This window comes from Zeus faber, assembly GCF_960531495.2.
Source record: "Zeus faber genome assembly, chromosome: 8".
NCBI lineage: Eukaryota > Metazoa > Chordata > Actinopteri > Zeiformes > Zeidae > Zeus > Zeus faber.
In genome coordinates, this window is record NC_137195.1 from 14024242 (window position 1) to 14043177 (window position 18936).

General features: G+C 45.8%; 2 protein-coding genes across 2 annotated transcripts; both read left to right on the plus strand.

Moving 5' to 3' along the window:
- Positions 1 to 492: 492 nt before the first annotated feature.
- ube2s (ubiquitin-conjugating enzyme E2S) lies at positions 493 to 5888 on the plus strand (the record flags this gene model as incomplete). Its single annotated transcript, XM_080004755.1, has 4 exons — positions 493 to 555; positions 2111 to 2258; positions 3963 to 4153; positions 4308 to 5888. The coding sequence occupies 4 exons, from the start codon at positions 493 to 495 to the stop codon at positions 4671 to 4673; spliced, it is 768 nt and encodes a 255-aa protein (XP_079860881.1). The 3' UTR covers positions 4674 to 5888.
- Positions 5889 to 12427: 6539 nt separating this feature from the next.
- shisa7a (shisa family member 7a) lies at positions 12428 to 16308 on the plus strand (the record flags this gene model as incomplete). Its single annotated transcript, XM_080006048.1, has 6 exons — positions 12428 to 13179; positions 13827 to 13981; positions 14432 to 14497; positions 14795 to 14980; positions 15251 to 15683; positions 15837 to 16308. 6 exons carry the CDS (start codon positions 12428 to 12430, stop codon positions 16306 to 16308), a joined length of 2064 nt encoding a protein of 687 aa, XP_079862174.1.
- Between the last annotated feature and the right edge of the window lie 2628 nt (positions 16309 to 18936).

The following is an 18936-nucleotide window of genomic DNA, read 5'->3' on the forward strand; positions in this document are numbered from 1 at the left end:
TACGGCGCAGCAATACGGCATCACGAACAACCCTGAACAGTGACACAGTATGCGGTACAGTATGCTACATACAGTACAGTGGGTAGTGGAGCCTTTTTTGCAAACATTGTGCACATTTGTGTGGATGAAGTAAGCATTGTGATTTAAAAGAAGTCTTTGTGGGCCAGTTTATCGATAAACTGAAAACAATTAAAAAAAAAAAAAAAATTGTTGATGTTGATGGTGATAACAGATGATGTTATCGCCGAGCAGCGGGCCGCATCAAGTTGTCTCGCGTGGCCGGACGTGGCCCCCGGGCCCTGTAGTCTGACACCCCTGGTCCAGCGTCAAAGAACGCTGTTTCCCCCTCGGGGCTTTCCCCCCCGTGAACACCTGTGAATGTCACCTGGGAGCAACGGCTGCGCAACTCTCACGGAACTGAGGTCGGATTTCAAAAAGGCTGTATTTCGCAGGGGGGGGGGGGGGGCGGTTGCGAGTTATTCAAACGCGCCAATGGCCGCAGAGCGTAACGGAGAGCCGCCGCCCCGCGTGGCCGACGAGGCCGCCGCTCAACGCGTCACGGCGGACCCCGGTCGCTGACTGGCCGGATCCCCGTCACGTGTGCCGCCGCCGCGACGCCCATTGGCCCGGCGATGTAGGTTAAACTGGAGATCTTATTTTTGTTCCTGTGTCAACGAACAGAAAAAGAGCAGCGGCGGTTGCTAGCGCGGCGCGTTTCATCGGCGAAGTGGGGTTTTTTTTTTTTTCCCTCCCCCCCCCCCCCCCCAGAACGCGAGCACAACAATTACACTTTACACCGACGACCGAGGGACACCGAGTCGGCCAGAATAAACACACCCCCCCCCCCCGGAGACATGGTGAGTTGAACGGGTCGTTTTCGCCACAAAACAGTGCCTCCGCGCTAGCTTGTTCTCATGCTAACTAGCGTTAGCTTCCGTCGATTCCCGAGGTCCGTGGTCGCGACTCCTCGGTGGAGACGAACTGATCTGGAGCTCGAGTGGCAGACGTGCGTCTGTGGCTCCGAAATGCCGCGTTGTTTCGCGCGGGTTGTTTACGTTCGCTGGGATGTGGCGTGCGACGCGCGGCGAGGATAACGTTGATTAAGCTGGTTGATTGTGGGGCGGAAAACCTCATTACTACGACGATTATAAGCGTGTTGTGTTCCACCCTGGTCACTGGTGTTTTACACATAAGTGTCTTAACTCGCACAATTGGCTATTTTTGACAGTGTGAATAGTTGATACCGAGGTTAATTGTTGTTGTTTTTTTTGTTGTTGATTATTCTACGCTGTCATTTTTGTCTTATATTTCTTTAACGTCATTTTCACTCTAATAACATATTTGCCTTTTATTTTATTCTAAATGTTTTACTGTATGCTATTGTTTGTGTTGTGTATTTATGAGAGCAGCATTCCTCCGTGGATGAATAAAGTATCTTTCATCGCTATATGATCTGGTTTAATGCCACGTTACATGTCACCACCCGTTTAACCTGAAGTGGCCTTTAAACATGAGCTAAATGTTCATTATCAAAACTTGTTAAAACTTTCCCTTCGTTGCTCCCCCCCCTCACACTACCACTCTGCTGCTGGCCACAAGGGGTCAAATGTCTGGATCAAGGTTTCAAATGCAAAATACCACTGGTTTCTGGACCGTTACAAATCGAGGGTTCCACTGGGCCATAAAAGGAAACCGTTGTATGGTTATAGAAATAAAACGACCCCGTCCCCAATGGACAACTATTCGAAAAAACTGGATTTGTAACATCACTGAGAATCCCCCACCCAAATCAAGCTTTACATTATATTTGACAAATGGACGTGCACAGGATCTTGTTAAACGACACTTTGAGCCCACTGACGTGGATGCCAGTCACAATGCCAATACGCTCCAGGCTCTTGTGTCTGATTGAGAGACAGTTTTGTTGCCAAAGTCTTGTCTGCCAATTCAACCATTATTACATGGTTCCACGTTATGATCCTGTTCAGCCCCGTGGCCATATAGGATCGCAACGTGGAGCTACACACTGGGTTCATTTTCCCTCGTAACAGTGTTGTTGTTGATGTATTCCCTCGACCTCCCTTGGCTAAAGCTGTCTGTCTCTCTGCAGAACTCCAATGTGGAGAATTTGCCCCCTCAGGTCCTTCGCTTGGTTTACAAAGAAGTCTCAGATTTAGCAGCAGACCCCCCAGAGGGCATCAAGATTTATCCCAGTGATGAAGACATCACAGAGTTGCACACGGCCATCGAAGGACCAGGTAAGACCTCTTCTGCAGGTTATTCGTGGCTGCCGTTTGCCCTGGTAGGACTAGGTGTGATTAATTCCTCATAGTGCTGGGGGCGATCATTTATAGACTTTCAGTGATATCATTAGTTAATTAATAAATGTGCAGGAAATATAATCACAGCGTATGTTATTTACATAACCGTTTAGTTCTTGAATGTGTGTCAAGCTTTAGTGGAAAGTAGTTCTTTAAACTAGGGATCATGTGTAATTATGGGATAACATTTGAATACTGCTCAGCCTTTATTCATGTGTACAGTACATATCAAAATTTGCATAGCATACTAGATTTTGCATACCATTCCTACTGCTGAACACCAGATATTGTGGGATCAGTAAAAATGGATGAAGATGTATGGATTACATATTATTCCAATTGAAACATCGTTGTTCGTCTTAAACAGGTCATTTGGTGATGTTGTGACCACAGTGCTCGTGTCGGGGGGCTTCTATGCGCCCACACATGTAACGTAATGTAATGTGGCAAATGCGGTCTTTACAAGAGTGCAGGATTTATTATTTACACAAAAACATAGTTTTCTAGTTTTTATTAAATTAAGTCCCATAGGAACGGAAAGCAACAGGAGACAGTGGGGACGCACAGGTTTTTTTTCGGAACGGGATAGTCCCTTAACTCAGTTGTGTTTTAAAAATTTAAAAACATTTAAAACGTTTCATACATGTAGGAAACAAACCAAAAATGAAAGATCTAAAATAAACACCGTTGCGGGAGCTGGGAACCAGCGCGTGTGCAGGGTGCACCGCTGTCTGGAGAAGAAATAAAAACAAAAAAGAACTCCATTCCAAATTTCTGAGTTAGGTTTACGTTTTTCATAGAAGTAGAAACAAAATAAATCTAAATCTTTCTTTATGAGATTATATTATAGTTCATGTTCAAGTTGTTATTTGTCACATACATATATACAGTGAAATGTCACAACACCCGGTGATTACTCGCAATGAGCTCTATAAATCCTAAATGTACATATATTGCTATATTATAATTACAAGATCTGCATGTAGAGCAGCAGGCAGGGATATGGAGGCTGGAGGGTGCCCGAGCAACTGCGCCTTTGGCCCTTGGTGCCCTTTTTCTCAGGCGCATTAAAAAAAAATATATATATATTTTAAGTTTGAGTGGGCATTGAGGTAGCGGATTGTCTGGGCAAGATATGCATATTCATGAGATACGTGTCCTCGGGCGCACACAACGGAGCGCAGATCACGGGCATCCTGATTCTCTCTCTCTCTCTCTCTCTCTCTCTCCTCTCTCTCTCTCTCTCTCTCTCTCTCTCTCTCTCTCTCTCTCTCTCTCTCTCTCTCTCTCTCTCTCTCTCTCTCATCTCTCTCTCTCTCTCTCTCTCTCTCTCTCTCTCTCTCTCTCTCTCTCCTCTCTCTCTCTCTCTCTCTCTCTCTCTCTCTCACTCTCTCTCTCCACCTCCCTCCACTCCAGTTTTAGAAGACGTTAAACTGCACTTACACCATTTCAATGCTCGGATTTTTCCTGGCTTTTTCCTTATTTTTTTATTATCTTATATATCCATTTAAGTGGCTTCACTTTTCTTAGGCATAACTTTATGCCTCACAAGCCAAAATAACACTGACCTGGTTTTCTTTATGGGACACTGTTCGAAGCGGGACACGCTGTTTAAGTGATGAATTGTTTATGCCTCGACAGAGGGAACTCCGTTTGCTGGTGGCATTTTCCGAATGCGTCTGGTCCTCGGGAAGGACTTCCCTGCTGTTCCACCCAAGGGGTATTTCCTGACCAAGATTTTTCACCCCAACGTGGGTCACAAGGGAGAGATCTGTGTCAACGTGTTGAAGAGGGACTGGAAGGCCGAGCTCGGCCTCAGACACGTCCTGCTTGTAAGGGCGACCTTCATTCTTTTTACTCTTCCGACAAATACATTTCATTCATTTCCAATATCATTTTGACCTAAGACTCATACACTTTTGAATGTTACTTCTGTAATCCAGTTTTAAAATAATATATTTTTCTCCCCCCCCCCCCCCCCAACAGACAATTAAGTGTCTTCTCATTCACCCAAATCCCGAGTCTGCGTTAAACGAAGAGGCTGGACGTTTACTGTTGGAGGACTATGCCGAGTACGCCTCCCGCGCACGCCTACTCACAGAGATCCACGCCATGGGGGGCCCCGGCGGGACCTCGGGGGCTCCCCAGGACCCTAACGACGGCCCGCAACCCAAGAAGCACGCCGGCGACCCGACCAAAAGAGTAACGGGGCCGGGTGCGGCGTCGGTGGCGGCGCTGGGCAACGGCGCGAGCGGAGCCTGTACCACCTCCTCTTCCAGCAGCAGTAGCAACAGTAGCAGCGCAATGGGGAAGAAGAAAGCGGATAAAAAGCGCGCGTTGAGGCGACTCTAATACCTCTACTAGATTCTGTGTTTGTGTACATGAGAGTGCGACTGAGTGTGTGTATAAATATATTGAAGTGTGCATTTTGTACATACGTCTCTTTTTTTTTTTTTTTTTTTTCTTTTCTTTTTTAAGCCACCAATTTTCAGATTTTATTTTATTTTTTCCGTTTTGTCGACAATTCCCACACACTTATGATCAAAGTATTCTATTTCATAACACATTTTAAAGGAAAATATATTTTTCACAGATTTTTCCTCGAGTGTAAACTGAATTACACCACACCTGGTTGTGACCTTTGTGTCTGAAACAAGGCATCTTGTCTCAACTTTTAATCAATGACTTTACATAATATAGGCACAGCTTTGTGCCTAATGTCACATCTCTTATCTTGCGGATTGTCCTCCAACTGGGATGAAATCGTGCTCAACTAGGACATTGTCTCCGCCTGTGTGGACAAAATTCTGCAGGAATGTATTGGTGGCGTTTTCTAGAGATTGTACAACTGGACAGGTTCACTTTGGGCCCCGGGCAATACAATATAGTTCACTTCAGATCCACATCTCATTGCCTAAACGGTGGGTTAATTTAAAATCTCTTGTTTCGGGTGGAGTGATTGAAATGGAAAGCTATCAAAAGGTATGTTTTGTCTGTTTTGTTATTGACATGACAACACTTTTTTTTTTTTTTTTTTCCTAAAGTGTCTCATTGTCCAGTATTTTTAGAAGTGGGTTTAAAATTGACGTCTATATTCAACTGTTTGTGTGTGTGATATCTAGATCTATGGTGATATGGTGAAAGAAACAGGGTAGATTTTTTTGGATGCTTCATAAAGAAGGAAATCAGCTCTTCTTAATAGGCAAACAGTAACGTGACTAGTTGAAAGAACCCCTGTTTCCCTCTAAAGCCATATGCGCTGTTAAAATACCCAGTTCTACCAGCCTCTTGGGTGCCAGAAAAAGTCTCAACAGAAGGACTTCAAAATATTTGACAAAAAAAGGTTTCCCTACCTGATGTGCTGTTTTGACAAGTTTTTCAGGCAGGTTTTCTGTCTTAGTTTTAAATGCATGTTGGGGCCTATATTTCCCAAGGAAACAATCTCAAGCACTGTCTTTCACTTGGGTGGAAAAGGTGCCTCTAAAACTCTTGTCATTGTGCAGGCTGTTGGATGGGTATTTTTTTTGTCAATTATAAATTATTTAAATTAATAAAAATGATATTGGAATACAAGTGCTAGTCGCTTTGTTATTTTTTGTGAAGGATATTTAGCCAGGGATAGTAGTGGTCCTTTTCTATGGCCTGTGTTGCTCAATAGTATATGGGAAGCTTAGGCTGTCACTATTTATGTTATGTGCATTTCTCATCCATCTTAAACTCAGTAGGGCGGTGTGTGCCCTGTTCCTAACGTCAACGTCCTAGGGATATGGATGAATCTCCCTTTGCAACTCAATGCTGGGAATTGTTTACCTCGTTTATCTGGTATTAACCCTAACCCTGCTATTTATTTTCTTAAGTTATCAAATCCCATCAAACAGGACAGAGATGTGTCGTATGTACCTGATGAAACCAAATAGAGCTGTAGGTGACATCAGTTCAGATGCAATGAATGTCTCGTCATTATGCGTTAAATTCAATACAGGGGAAACTGGGGGGTCTAATGTCAATTGCCAGTATAATGGTGTTAGGTTCATCTGACATCGCAATTTTATCAATCCATTTATATACTATATATATATATATATACTCTATCGATATACTCAATATCAATATACTCTATATTTCTGTATACTCTATATATCTATTTATGTATAGACTACATATCTATCTATATACTCTATCCATCTATATCTACTGTGTATACGTATACTCTATTATCTATCTACTCTATCTATATACTCTATCCATCTATATCTACTGTGTATACGTATACTCTATATATCTATATACTACATACTCTTATCTATCCATCTATATACTCTATTTATCTATGTCTATCCATCGATATATTCTATCTTTGTATCTATGCATCCTTATGCTATATATATATGCTATATATATGCTCATATACTCTATCTACTCTATCTATATATTGATATACTCTATCCATCTATACTGTATACTCTATATATACTCTACATATCTATTTATCTATCCATCTATCTACAGTATCTATCTATCTACTCTATATATGTATATACTACATACTCTTATCTATCTATCTATATACTCTATGTCTATCCATCTATATATTCTATCTTTGTATCTATCCATCCTTATCCTATATATCTATATACTTTATGTACTCTATATATTGATATACTCTATCATCTATACTGTATACTCTATATATACTCTTTATATCTATATACTCTACATATCTATCTATCTATCTATCTATCTACCTATCTATCGATCTACTCTATATATGTATATACTATATACTCTATCCATCTATATACTCTATTTATCGATCTATCTAGAACAGGATGTCTACGGTTAATCCTGAATTTAGATAAACCACTGAATAGCAGATCCAGGTTTAATTGACAGTTTCGTTCACGCTCCAGTGTTCCTGTCTGTTGCGCCACCCACCCCCCCCCACCCCATCCCACCCCACCCCTCCCCTCCACCCCCCGCACCGTTTTCATCGCTTTCATAATTGCCACCAACATAATGACACAGTTGCTGTGGCAACCACCACCCCCCCCCCTCTCCTCTCCTTCTTTCTGTCTCTTTCATACACGCGCACAACTGGAGGCTCCGAGGCTGCAGGGAAGGACCCTCAGCTGCGTCTCCTTCCTCCTCCTCCTCCTCTTCTTCTTCTTCTTCCCTCCTCTTCGCCTCCTCTCGTCGTCCCGTTCAGCAGAACCGCAGGACACCCCGTCCCCCACCACCCCCAGCCCGTGTCCCCACCACCACCACCACCCCCCCCCCCCCGTCCCCCTCCGCATCCAGAACATGAGCCCGGAGGAGGACGCCGATCCGGGATCAGGGCCCGGTGACCACATCAGAGTCTGGTCGGCTCCGGTCTGACCAATCACAGAGCGCCTCCCCAGCGGACCTCCGTGAAGCCAGGCGCGTCGCCCGCCTCGCGTGGAAATGACGACGGGATCCGACCGCTTTCAGATGGATGACAGTTTGAAGTCTGAGGAAAATGTTTATTTCATTTGACCTTTTTTCTCCCTTTTTTTTTTAACGGCGGGGTATTATAGACATCCATGATATTCTAGTCAACTATTAGTGGATTATTTCTAGTTACAATAGCCAACTTGGTGTGACAGTGGCCACATGGAGTGTTTTCCATCCCTTTTCACAGAGTAGAACATTCTGGTCTGTAGACTGCGCCTCTTCTTCTTCTTCTTCTTTTTTTTTCCTCTTAATTCTACTGTGGTAGAATGTGGTGGAGCGCACAGCCGCACAAGAAAGCCAGCGCGGCCAGACGCCCGGCGCTGTGTGAGGACGGACGCTGAAGCGGCTCCATCCACAGCCTCAGTGCGCATCCAACCCCGAACCGACGCACAGGTAAGACACGACACCCCGCCGCAGCACCCTCGCTCCGGCGACGCCGCTACACGTTTCGTTTCTCCGCTTAATCCTAATGTTTTGCCGAGCGAAAAAAAAAACAAAACAACAAAAAACTGTTTGCCGTGCGTTTTGGGACGTCAACCGCGCAAAGGAACACGTTATTTGGATGTGAGCTGCGCCACAGAGGACGCGCGCAGTCTTATCACCGGTTGCATTGTCCATTCATTCTAATATTTGAATATTATAAGACCGGGGGACGTGTTGGACTATCGTCAAGGCACAGATAATGAGATAATGAGAAAACTGACGACACAACTCGATACACAAGTCGGAATAACCACACACACGCGCGCACACACACACACACACACACACACACACACACGCTCAGACACCCACGCACTCTTACACTGTTACATGCAAGTCATGCGCCGCATGGCTTTTTCTTTGCAAGTTATTCATATGCACCATGCACCATGCACCACGCGGGATGCACCATGCACCATGCGGGATGCACCGTGCGGGATGCAGGATGCAGAGCTGAACAACACACCGACTCCATTGCGCAGCAGCTGTCTGACAAAAACAACAAAAAAAAAGAAACACTTATTTTCCTAGACTAGTTTCTGCTAATTCGCTCCGAATGGCATTGATACCAATGCATTTAAATGTTTCTTTCTTAGTCATGGATGCTGTGTATTTATCCTCTGTGTTCTGAAATGTTCCCGAAGAAACGAAGGATTTATTTTTTAACATCTATGTCTGACACCTGTTGATGCTGTTCCATTTCCAACGTCGCGCAGTGCACCCCCCCCCCCCCAAAAAAAAAGAAAAGAAAGGAGGGAGCTATGAAATTGATGTATGTGGCACCAGAAGTATTGCGTGAACCCACCCCACCCTCCCCCCGTGGTCATGTAACCCATGGATGCAGAATGGTTGGTTTCCACAGAGCCGGATGGACGCTGTGCCCTTCACCTTTTGTTCCCATTCTTTCCTCTTTTATCTTCTTCGACCTCATTGTGCGTCTTTCTCGACCCCCCCCACACACACACACACACCACACACCCACCAAACCCCAAACCCCAAACCCCAGCAGCCTTTAAGTGCCTGCAGGAAAATATCATTATCTGGTCGCTGGAAATTCAATCAAGATGATTTACCTAAAAAAACAAAAAACAAATATGACTTATGCTATGTTAATAATTTAGAGGCACCAGGCAGTGGGAGACTTAGACCACAATAATAATAATAATAATAATAATAATAATAATAACAATAATAATAATAATAATAATAATAATTATTATTATTTTTTTTTAATAATTATTATTATTATACAAATTCAATAATATTTCCAGTCATCTTGGATTACCACAATAATCCAGATTTACTGTGTAGCTCCAATCTATGAATTATGAATCATCATTGGGCTTTGGTTCGAATTTCTACTACATACATTGTCCCGATACATCATCCTCATAACCTAAATGGCGTCTTGGAATAAAAAAAAAAGAAAAAGAAAAAGGAAATGGCTAATTGTGCTGCGGATGACAGCGCAACACATCCGAGTGTCGTCCTGTAGACTGCGTAACGAGGGAGATCTCACGTTGAAATCTGGTTTGGCTAATAGGTGAAGATTAGATTGTAGCTCCTTTTCTCCCAATGCCTCTTTCACTCGCACACAGACAGATCTGCAGTGCTATTCTGAGAGAGTTAGCTGCCTCAACCCACGCACAGAATCTGAGAAAGAGAGAAAGGCAGAATGAGGGAAGAAGGGAAGGGGAAAGCACGAGAAATCAAGGAGTTTAGTGGAGACCGGCTACACTGAGATTTAGTGCTATAGGGATGACAATGCACACACGCACGTACACACACGCACACGCACACGCACACACACACACACACACACACACACACACACACACACACACACACACACACACACACACACACACACACACACAGTGTAATACTGTGTATTCTTTCTCCATCTAAATGGCGTGAAACGCAGCCGCACCACGGTGTTGCACTGCAGGTGCTGTTTTGGTTTTTACTGCTGTCTCCTCTGGGCTTGTTTTGCAGCATCTGCTCTGCTGCTGTTCATGTTCTGTGCTACGTTGTATCGCTAAGTGCTGCGAGAAATGTACTTGATTCTGTGCCACCCACACACCGCCCTCCCACTCATGGTCGTCTCTGCATCTATACCTCTGGCTCTTCCCTCTCACCACGATTTCTTTTTGCTCATTCAAATCCCTACCCTGCATTCTCCCCCCGCTTTGCTCCCTCTCTCGCCCCCTTGTTCTCCCCCTCTGCCGGTCTTTTTTGCTCCTGCAAATGGTCAGACAAATTAGCATACAAACTATCCATTCCCACGGTATAAGCGCACACGCGCACACACGCACGCACGCACGCACGCACGCACACACACACACACACACGCATGCAACCAGTTATACATATGTGTGTTAAGAAGGAAAACCTAAATCTTTTTTTTTTTTCCCTAATTCATTCATTCATTTTTTCCCTTCATATCTCCAGTGGACACAACCAACAAATTCCAGGTCAGATTGGCGCCATGTGATCCTGAAGACGGTCCTGAAAAGCCAAACACAAGAGTTTTCCTGAAGATTTTTTTTACATTTATTTTTATTTTTTTTAACAATAGTCAGCCGCTGCTGCTGTTTTGCATGATTCACTGCTTCTCTCAAATGAACTTCTCCAGAAGGTTAGAGGAACAAGCGACTGAAACAAGTGGATCCATCAGCAGTTTCAATACTCCGTCTACCCAATCCGTGCCTACATTCTCTGCAACAGATAGGGACGGTTTGATAATTATATGTAATTATAATTTCTGTGGGAGACAGATCTGCCTCTCTCTGCTATTGCCAACACCTCCAACACACTAACCTCACACATTTACATATTTCTCAACAAAAACTGATATTCTTTAAGCGGCAGCAGCCAATCAGGAATTGTCACATGTGAAATACAATCACTGTTAAATTATGTTTTAATCCCAATAGCACGCAGTGGAACGACAACGGCGACTTTTGTATGTCGAGTTAAAGATAGGTCATTTATATTTAGCTCGGTTCTCAAGCAACATGTTCCTCAAATTTTCCAATTCATATGACCGCTTGGGATTCCTTTCATTGTTTTATACACCCAGTTTGCAGTACAGTACTAGATGCGGAATGCGTCCTTAGTATCGGTTACATCGACAAACGAGTGCATCATTCGAACGGAATATTAGAATATACCAGAAAGAAGACATTCAGATAATACACATGATTAATTGTTAAACGTGATTATTAACATGGGGGTAACACGATGCTCCAGCGAATGTAGCCCCTATTTACAGGACTCATTTTAAGATCGGTCCCCGCCCCTTATTTGTGCCGTACCCCATTTAACAAAATCCTGTTTTTTGACGATGCCTCAAAGCACAAAACACACCGACGGAACCGTAGATTTCCTACCTTTTTTTTTTTTTCCAGAACAGAATTGCCTACAAGTGAACTAAGTGCCAAACCTGAATGTATTCAGTGCCCGAACGAAAATCGTACACGAGGTGCTGAGGAACGCTGAGGATCAAACTGTTTACATTTTACGCAACGCTCTCTCTCTCTCGAAAAAAAAAGTCCTTGTCACAGACTATTGTTTTGCAAGTGCCATAATCAACGAGGACTGTATAGGATCGCCTCTCTCCGCCGAAACAGGGATTTCTCGCCGCTGTTGACTTTTGCGATTAAAGCACATACGGCAGCGCGGCAGATATTGCTTTGTTCGAGGAAGCTGAAACACAGCGTCCGGTGGGACATGTAGGGAGAGGCCGCCAAGAATAACAGCATGAAAATCTTTCGATTCTTCCTACAAAGCCACATCCCCTTGATAAGTATAGGATTGATATGTGGTATTGCAGGGGAAAGGACGACCTCTTTACAAGAATCCACAATTTTATATCACAGTAGATAAATACAATGTAAATACCTCTGTCACTAATTCTCGACGCCTACACTTGAATTAGTCCCTTTTCACCGTTGCAGTTTTGTTACTCAACGTTCCCTTGTTGTCTAAAAATAACGTCGACATATCTAAATTCTTCAGCCATTAATGTTGAAACCGGTTCTACCTGCCGCTTGAATATCCCTCATCCTATTTGAGCCGGTTAAACCGGGGAAAGTACAACGTTGTACCTGCGTTCAGTCTCGGAAAGTAGAGCTCTTAGTCATGTAAAGATGACGCCCACCACAGATCTCAGAGTCCTCGCCGTCTCTCTGCTTCTCCTCCTCACCGCCCCGCTTGCCCCCGCCGTGGAGCCCTCTCCTCCTCCGGGTCCCCGCCATGCAAACCCCGTAGACAGCCTGTCTGGTGGCAGGCTCAAAGCTGCCCCGAGCCCCGCTCCCGTTCTCTTTGCCATCCAGGGTAGTCTCCAGCCGGCGGCTCTTCGGGGCAGAATCCGAGCCACTAAAGAAACCCCCGAAGGAGCTCCCGAGACCCTCCCCAGACCCCTGGCCCAGGTCATGTTCCCCAAGAACGCCACCGCGGCCGAGGCCCTCGCGCCCCCGCTGGGGGCGGCCAAGGTGGCCCCGCCCCCGCGCCGGCTCGTCGACGTCGACGTGTGCCGGGGCTATTACGACGTGATGGGCCAGTTCGACAGCTCCTTTAACTGCTCCAAGGACATGTTCATCTACTGCTGCGGCACCTGCCACTTCCGCTTCTGCTGCCCGGAGCGGGGCCGCCGACTGGAGCAGGACCTGTGCAAGAACTACGACTCCCCGGATTGGGCCAAGACGCCGCCGCCGGACATGTTGTCGTCGGAGGAGATGGGAACCGACCCGGGCGTCGACCCCCTTAAGCAGCAGAGCCACAACACGGGCTTCGTCATCGGCGGCGTGGTGGTGTTCATGGTGGCCGTCGCCGTCGGGATCAAGGTGGTCTTCAACAAGGTGCAGCAGGAGGCCAACCAGAGAGACCTCAACATGCCCAGGTGAGGGCCTTACTTCGAGAACGACTCCAGGACCTCAATGTGGGAGCCACATGTATTATTCTGCAAAAATAAATTATAGTATGAGACATTTGATTTTCACCGTTTGGCTGCTGAATTTGTGCTTCTATTTCCGATGGGCTGACTGACTTTGGTAAAGCTTGACAATTGCAATTTATTTGGCACTGCAGCGTTAAGGCGAGAGGAGGATGTTGCTGAACAATAGTCACATTTTATTGTTCTGGTGTGTTCCCTCATCCCTCAATAAACTTGTTCCTAACCCAACATTTCCAAACAGTAAAACAAAAAGCTTATCGCTGTTTATTATGGTCCCTCCACTAACTCCACATCATGCATTGGCCGTACTAAACTTAACAAGCATTTAAACCCCATTCTATTTTCATGAGCTTGTCAATTTTCAGGCCTTCATTCTTGAATGATTCATTTTCAACTCTACACATGTTATTAGTTGACAGAAATATCCCTTTTCACGATAACTTGTAATTCGTCATTATTACTATTACTTTGTTATTATGCTCAAGCATAACTATTCCTATTTTGTATTATCCGCTATTATTCTTCAAATGCATTTTTTTCTATGTTTTTTTTAGGCCAGCTAAGACCATTCTTTGTCTGTTCCTTGTTTTTAGAGCGCTGGTTGACATGTTGCGCCATCAGTCCAGCCCAGTGCAGCAGGACGAGAGGAACAACAGCGTGGCCCTGACGGTCGCGGACGGACAAGGAACGCTAGGGAGAGCCCCCAAAAACCTCTACGCCCCCGGCGTACCCATCAAGGACAACAGACGTGAGTTGTAGCAGTCTTGTGTTTTCCGCCATCAGCCTTTCAAAATAGCGCGCACACACACACACACACACACACACACACACATACAGACTAGAACGTAGGCCGGGGAGCCAGGACTGTAGTAATAGTCGGTTGATGTAGGTATGAAATTGAGAATGGGGGTGGATCGCCATGGAGCAGATAGGTTAAAAGTCTGCCAGACAAAAAAAGACAAAGCCAGCTGAGGACGGTTGATATCAATAATTCCTCTTTTCACGATCTGTGAACTAAGAGGTGAGTTGCATGTAAGGGGGTTTGAAGTGGTTCAGTTGAGAACAGTCCTCCACAAAGAATGATTGCAGAGATCAACGTTTAAAATGCTGTACATAGACATATACATATGCAGAAATGATGCGAGACACACCGATGCCAAATTAATAACCTATTAATAACCTTGTCTTTTTTTAACAGTGGGAAATTTGCAGCACAATTTCATTTATTCGTCGGGCACCAGTCCCAAACACACTGCTACTATTGGTAAGCCTTGCAGCTCTTGCTCCTTTTACACACCACGCAACCAACACTAAGTTCCTTTTACATTAACCCTTAATTAAAAGCACAATTTGGCTCAATCTCATCAATGAAAACGACGATCAAATTTCTGAAGCAAATGCTCGGCACGGAATCAAGTCCGACTCTCCTTTTTGGATGAACCCCCTCAGATCCGAACGCTGCCAATGCCTTTGGTGCGGGTCACTCCGCAACAAGAATCCAATCCCGTTTGCATTGAATCTTTTTTTTTCTTTTTTTCTCCCTCTTCCTTCGTCGTCATAGAACGAACCCCTCGGATGAACAACGCTCAGCTGGCGGCGGGAGGCACCCTGCTCTCCAGCAAACACAACAACACCAAATCCCAGCCGGCCTTTCACCACTCCCTGCACAACCTGGCCCAACTGCCCCCGTCCTACGAGAGCGCCACAAAGCCGGAGCTGAACCGATACTCCTCCCTCAAGCGCCTGGGTGAGTGTCTCACGTATTGGAAACTTCAGAATATCAATAGATAGAGCACCTGTACAAAAGCAACATGTTACACACCTTTCGTAGCCTTTATTCATTGGTCATAAATCTAGGGCTGTTTCAGGGAGACTGGGGATGGATATGTGCATCTGGTAATGATATTTCATTGGTGACGTGTTCTGTGCAAATTCACTTCTTTTTTTTTTTTGAGCACCACTAATGGGTCCACCTCAATCGTAAACAATTCAGGGAATATTTCTCTTTGACTTTCAGAGAAAGGTCTCGATGAATACTCGTCCGGCTACTGCACCACCAAGCGCAGGCCTCACACAGCGCAGCCGGCGCTCCAGTCCTCCCAGCACCACCTCCACTGGGGCGGAGACTACACCCTCAGTGGGAGGGGAACCCTGCCGAGGCACGCTGTCCGTCCCTGGATCCCCCCTGCCGGCATGCCTACCTCGCCCACCCCGAATCCGTACCCGCTGGACCCTCCGGAGCCCCAGTACAACCCCAACTACGACACGCTCTCCAAGCCTCCCAGGAAGGTGAAGTCCCAGGACCAGCTTCTCAACATGGGCGACGTCCCTGGAAACACTGGGACCCTCTCTCGACTTTCCAAGAACCAGCAGCACCAGTACTACAAAGCCATGGCCACTTCTAACAAGAACTCAAACACTCAGACCCTTACCCGCAAAACCCAGGATAGGCAAGAGAGGCAGGAGAGACAGGAGAGGCAGGAGAGGCAGGAGAGACAGGAGAGGCAGGAGAGACAGGAGAGACAGGAGAGGCAGGACAGGCAGGACCGGCAGGATCGGCAGGATCGGCAGGAGAGGCAGGAGAGGCAGGAGAGGCAGGATAGGCTGCTGATGTCACCAGACCATTTGGAGGAGAGGATGGGGGGCGTCGGGGGGATGGGGGTCGTAGACCCCTACGCCCACGGTGGAGGAATGATCCCCACCCTGCCCCGTCTGACCCCGCAGCAGAAAGCCCAGTCCCAGCAGAACGTCTGCGCCACACCCTCGCTCGACCGCCATCACATGATCAAGATGAACTCTCACCCCACCTCCGGACGGGAGCAGGAGAGGAACACGGCCATGACGGGGCACATGAGTGGCGGCATGGGCTGGGCGGGGGAAATGCCCGGGGCCGGGGTCGTCATGGGAACGGGAACGCTCGGCGGGCACAGCGCTAGGAGGATGGCTTTCGCTGCAAAGAGGCAGAACACAATTGAGCAGTTACATTTTATACCAGGAGGGGGCGGCGGAGGATCAGCAGGGAGCGGAGGCAGCCAGGGCATCAGAACCGGCAGCAAAAATGAAGTGACGGTGTGAGGGTTTGTGCCCGGTGCGAAATTGACCCTTAATCAAGATTCTGGGAAACCCCTCATTTCAAAATTAGATAAAGATTATATGAATAAATATAAGATATATATATATATATACAGTATTATATAGATATTGGACTCCTGTATTTAAGTAGGGTGAAACCTCTTTCTGTGGGGGAGGCAGGGGGCTTAAGTTATATAGTCTTTAGACTTTTATTTTGTTGTAATTTTATTGTAATTGACTCGTAATTAGATAACTTAAATACTTAAAAAGTGAAATATCATGGCATGGACCATGTGTTCCATTTATTTGGTATGTTATTCCCTCATCAGCCATATTTTCATAACAGAATTTGCCATATTGCCATATACATTGGTGCGGTGACGTTACAATTAGTTGAAATACTCTAAGGCCGAAAAACAACAACAAAGTCTTCAGAACTTTTTTATGCCTTTAAAAAACTAGAACTCAGGAGCCATATTAGATAGGAAACCAGACGATATCCGAACGAGGAGAGAGGAGGGACGAAATACTCGTGGAGTATTTAAATTCAAGCATTTATTGGGAGAATCGAAACCGACGAGCCGCTGGATTTCCATCTTCCTAAAATCGTTCCAAACGGCGACCGACAAAACCGACCGGATACACAGCCCTGTGGACCAGATGAGCTCAAACTGAACTGGACCTGGTGGCGGTAGATTTAAAAAAAAAAAAAAATAATAATAATAATAAATAAATAATTGAACCGAACAATTCCACCCTCACAGAAAGGAGACGGAACAGATTTTGGGGGTTGAGGTGGACGCCGTGCGGATTTTGATTGCCGGGACGCCTGGAGCTCGCCTGGGACCCCCCCCCCCCCCCACCCAAAAAAAAAGCCCACTCAGCACTTCAGCCGCCCGGGGCGAGACGACGGGGAAGTCGCCTCTTGAAAACGATCACCGTTATATGTGAAACGCCTAACCTGTGAGCTCATGCTCGAGAGGAGGTCGTTTCCCCAAACAAACAAAAGAAATGTCCAACTCCGAACGAGGACCTTATTGTCGAAACAAACAAACACACAAACGACGAAGGAAACACACGACGGCGATGACCAAATATCACGGAGCCGCGAGTCATTTTCACTCGCCACCCCGCGACGTCGCCCTCGCCCGTCGCGGGGGGTCGGGGAGGTGGCGCAGCGCACCGCACCTTCCCAACAACGGGCCGACGTGGCCCCGCGTAGGCGGCGCACGGGGAAGCGCACGCTCGCCTCAGAGAGCACAAACGAACAGACAATGACGCAGAGGTTGCACTTACACAACTGTCTTTTCAAAGCCATTTACACGAGATAACAAAGAAAAACACCACAGAAGAAGCTCGCCCGACAATCACCGTTTTTTTTTTTTAATATATTCTCACCTGGTGAAAGGGGGCGGTGGGGGGTGGCGCACCCTAACGGTGACCTTTTGTATGACGGGAAAACTATTTGGCTTCGAGGCAAACAGACGGGCGTCATTCTGGGGGTGGGGGCGGGCGGGGCAACGAGGAAACAATCCTCTCCAGAATGGCTCCGGGGACGGTCGGGGCGCCCCGTCCGCCCGCCGACGGGGGGAAACCCCTCGCTGTATCATAACGCACTCCAGCCGTTCCGAGTAAACAAACAAACAAACAAAAACAAAAAACAACAACAACAACAACAAAAAAAAAGATCTCATCAATAACGCTTACCGATACTAAGGGCTATCCTATCCTATATAGTACGTGATATATCCGTGGTACATATACAATGGTATCTTTCTCTTGATTTTGTGTTGCTATCGTCATGTCGTACTGAGTAGTAGTATGTGTAAACCAACGAGCGCGGTTGAAGCGCCGTTCCACAAGAGAAACACTTAAGGTGAAACTTTGCACAAAGCTCCCCCCCCCCCCCCCCCCCTGATATTTGCACCGAGATACAAGCCCACATTGTATCGCGTCCTCAAGGTTTACATTCTGCAAGAAGCGAGGTGGTGTGACTGTTCAACGAGAGGATTATGTACCGAGTTTTGTTTTATTTTGATATATTTATTTCCCCCCCCCCACCCCCGTTGTTGTCGTAGTGACTCGAGAAGGAAATTAGTTCTGATGACGGAGGCGGGGGGGGGGGGGGCTACGGAGGAATTGTAGTTTTTTTTTGTTCAGTCAACTATGAGGATGGCCGGATGTCATGCTGATTACCACACGTATAGATTTCATTTTGGAGAATCTTCCTATACACAGTGCTAAATGTAGTTGTTCTGAATATGATGGAGTGTTATTATTAATGATTATTATAACTGTTATTGTTATGATTAACAATTATGTTATGATGTGATGTTCTTTTACTCAGTGGGATTTAAGTGTTTATTGTTTTTAGATAACTAGCATTCTCACAAGTAGTTGGTTTTTTCGTTACATCCGATCATGAATCCAAGTTCTTTGGGACATTATAAATCTCGACGCATGACGGCTACATTTCATGGAGAGGCATTGAAAATGCGCTGGGATGTAGGGTCATTGATGGAAATGGCCAATGTCCAGCTGTGTGTTTAGTGCCTAAACATCGGCCTTATGACTTTTTAATATAAAATGATGCTTAGGGTTTCCACTATGGTACAAAAAACAAACAAACAA